The 3398-nt window shown below is 45.4% G+C and overlaps 1 protein-coding gene across 1 annotated transcript in view; it reads left to right on the forward strand.

Annotated features, from left to right (window-relative positions):
• LOC117953942 (disks large homolog 1-like) overlaps positions 1–2528 on the forward strand; it is a 3777-nt gene extending 1249 nt beyond the window's left edge. Inside the window, exons 2-4 of the mRNA XM_034887360.1 lie at positions 1166–1207; positions 1855–1905; positions 2338–2528. Of these exons, the coding sequence (XP_034743251.1) occupies positions 1166–1207; positions 1855–1905; positions 2338–2528 (284 nt within the window). The remainder of the gene's footprint in view (positions 1–1165; positions 1208–1854; positions 1906–2337) is intronic.
• The last annotated feature ends 870 nt before the right edge of the window (positions 2529–3398 follow it).

Consider the following 3398-nt stretch of genomic DNA (forward strand, 5'->3'; position numbering starts at 1 on the left):
CCCCCCCCCCCCCCTGTTAAAACTAAAGCCACGCCCTCAGAATCCCAGACATCACGTCTCTTTCATTCATCCACATGAAGAGAAGGAGGGCGTTTTCACACCTGAAAGGTGAAAGTGAAGTATAGAAATAGGTTTTCTGTTCAATTGCCACGGTGCAGATTTATGATCCAGAGCAAGGCTGCCCAACACGGGGCCCGCGGGCCAGGTTAGGCCCGTTCTCCCTTTGATTCGGCCCGCATGGCATTTGAAATGCTCATTCTTATTCTGCTCTTATTTTGAAAGGGCTGTAAAATCCAAACTGCAACTAATCCGAGTTTTACAGCATCGTACAGTACAGTGCAGGAAACTTATTAGTCTACAAAAAATTAAAAAGATTACGGTATTTCCTATCTCTCCCGCGGTGAGCCGTGCTAACGTCACTGGTTTTGTGTCAGCCAATCAGGACAGAGCGATCCAGGCAGTGATAGAAGAAGATGTAGGAAGTCAGCTGGAGCCCTAATGTTGGAAGACTTGGACAGGACTCACTCAATGATTAATAACAGGAAATGTTGGGTAATATGGGCGATACATGCAGACTACAGAGCTGTGTTATGTTAATATTCTATAAAATATTATACATTTTATGAATGAATTTGGGCCGCTCTGATCTAGAGTTACCAATAACCTTCATACTGATTGAACATGATTTAAATCTGACTTTGTTGAAATGAAGTTTACTGTGATATCATGGATCGATGTAGGTGAATGTTCCTTTAAGTGTTCACCACATGACCCAGCGCTGCGTTCAGGGACAGGCGGGAGGAATGGCCGCTGGGTCTGTGTGTGATGTTCGAGTTGCTCTGTGTTGTTCTGCTGCTGTGTGCTGGTGAGTGTGGGAGCAGTGCATCATGGGAAAGCGATGCTGCTGTGTGCTGGTGAGTGTGGGAGCAGAGCATTATGGGAAAGCAATGCTGCTGGTGAGTGTGGGAGCAGAGCATCATGGGAAAGCGATGCTGCTATGTGCTCGTGAGTGTGGGAGCAGAGCATCATGGGAAAGCGATGCTGCTGGTGAGTGTGGGAGCAGAGCATCATGGGAAAGCGATGCTGACGCGGCGTGTGTGGGAGCAGAGCATCATGGGAAAGCGATGCTGACGCGGCGTGTGTCCTGTGTTTGTTGTGATTGCAGAACACGTGACGTCTAACGCCAGCGATAGTGAGAGTAGCTACCGTAAGTCAACGCTGCCCCCCCGACACTAACCGCTGCTCTCTGATGTCACTAACCAACACACGCTGCTGATTGGCCGATAACAGCATGACCTCACAAACTACTGTTTTTAAGTGTGTCTGTGTGTGTGTGTGTAAGTGTGTCTGAGTGTGTGTGTCTGTGTGTGTATGTTTGTCAGAGTGTGTGTGGGTGTTTGTGTGTCTGTCTGGGTGTGTGTTTGTTAATATTTGTCTATGTGTGTGTGTGTGTGTGAGTGATTGTGTGTGTCTGTGTGGGTATGTTTGTCTGAGTGTGTGTGGGTGTTTGTGTGTGTGTGTGTGTGTGTGTGTGTGTGTGTGTGTGTGTGTGTGTGTGAGATTATATTTTATAGCACAGTGCACAGAAACACCAAGCTACCACTCGCTACAGACAGAAACTAACCAAATGAAATTGTGCCATCTCATCTCTCTCTCTCTCTCTCTCTTCATCTCTCTTCCTCTTCCTCCTCCATCCTTCCCTCTGATCCCTGCAGATATAAACTCCAGTAGATGCAGCTGAGTGTGTTAAACTCTCTTCTTCACTCTCTGTGTCTGTCTGTGTGTGTGTGTCTGTGTGTGTCTGTGTGTGTGTGTGTGTGTGTGTGTGTGTGTGTGTCTGTGTGTGTGTTGCAGGTGGACAGGAGGAGTATGTCCTGTCGTATGAACCCGTCACCCGACAGGAAGGTGAGAAGTGTTTTGCTTGTTACACACACAGGGACACACACTATGCCTGTTACACACACAGGGACACACACTATGCCTGTTACACACACAGGGACACACACTATGCCTGTTACACACACAGGGACACACACTATGCTTGTTACACACACAGGGACACACACTATGCCTGTTACACACACAGGGACACACACTATGCCTGTTACACATACAGGGACACACACTATGTCTGTTACACACACAGAAAAGGGAAAGGGAGAGGACCTCTGATTGGATATATATATATATATAGATATATATATGTATATCTATATATCTATATATATATATATATATATATATATCTTATATTCAGATCCCAGCTTGAGACATTGATATTATTTTGAAAGGGGTGAGTTCAGCTCTGACCACTTCCTGTCTCCGTCCTCCCTCCAGTGAACTACACCCGCCCCGTCATCATCCTCGGGCCCATGAAGGACCGGATCAACGACGACCTGATCTCAGAGTTCCCCGACAAGTTCGGGTCCTGCGTCCCCCGTAAGTCCTCGCGGGACCTCGGCAGGAAGAGATGGAATATGATAAAAGAGAGAAAGGGAAGAGAGGACGATACACGCGTTGGCAGATAAAATGATGGAATATTTCTATTTCATTATTTATCTCCAACTATCAACGATGTTGCAAAAGAAAACAAATTAACCAAAATTAACACACAATCAGACCAAAAAAATAAAAATAATAATAATAATAATAAAGGATAAGTTTGATTTTGAATAAAATGGAGTTTATATTCTTCAGTGTCATAAATAAATTAAATATATAAATAAATAAATTATTTATTTATTTATTTATTTATTTATAAGCGGTCTCCATAGCGCCCCCTAATGCGTGGAAGGCCTTATCTTGGACGTAGTTTCTCCGATCTTCACCAGATTTGATACACATATTGCTCTAATTATTGCAGACATATTTCCCATTTACCTTCATTAGCTCCGCCCAACCAGAAGGCGGCCATTTTGACTTTATGAATAGTCATGTGATTTACATTCGTCCCAGCTCGTCCCAGGCCGTGACTCGGTCATCTGTCTGGTATCATCTCCTCACTCATAACCAGCGTTATCCACGGCTTTGATAGGTTACTGAGGACCAACTTCCTGTCCTGGCTGGTGGAGGAGGACGTTGTCTATCTGGCCATGATTTATTCCAAACATGACTCAGCTGTTCTGCACAGCGGCGGGAGCATTCACGCCAAATCCTGAGGGCCTCGGCCATTAGATGGCGCTGTTGGGATTATTTTTATTTAATGTTTTTAATTTGTGGGGGACACATTTGTCTAACTCCTCATGGGCTGAGAGTCCAATCTGACATGTATCAACGTCAAAGTGTCCGTCTCCGTCCTCCTCCTCGTCTCAGTTAAAGTTTCCGTCTCCGTCCTCCTCCTCGTCTCAGTTAAAGTGTCCGTCTCCGTCCTCCTCGTCTCAGTTAAAGTGTCCGTCTCC

This window comes from Etheostoma cragini, chromosome 12 (genome assembly GCF_013103735.1).
Source record: "Etheostoma cragini isolate CJK2018 chromosome 12, CSU_Ecrag_1.0, whole genome shotgun sequence".
NCBI lineage: Eukaryota > Metazoa > Chordata > Actinopteri > Perciformes > Percidae > Etheostoma > Etheostoma cragini.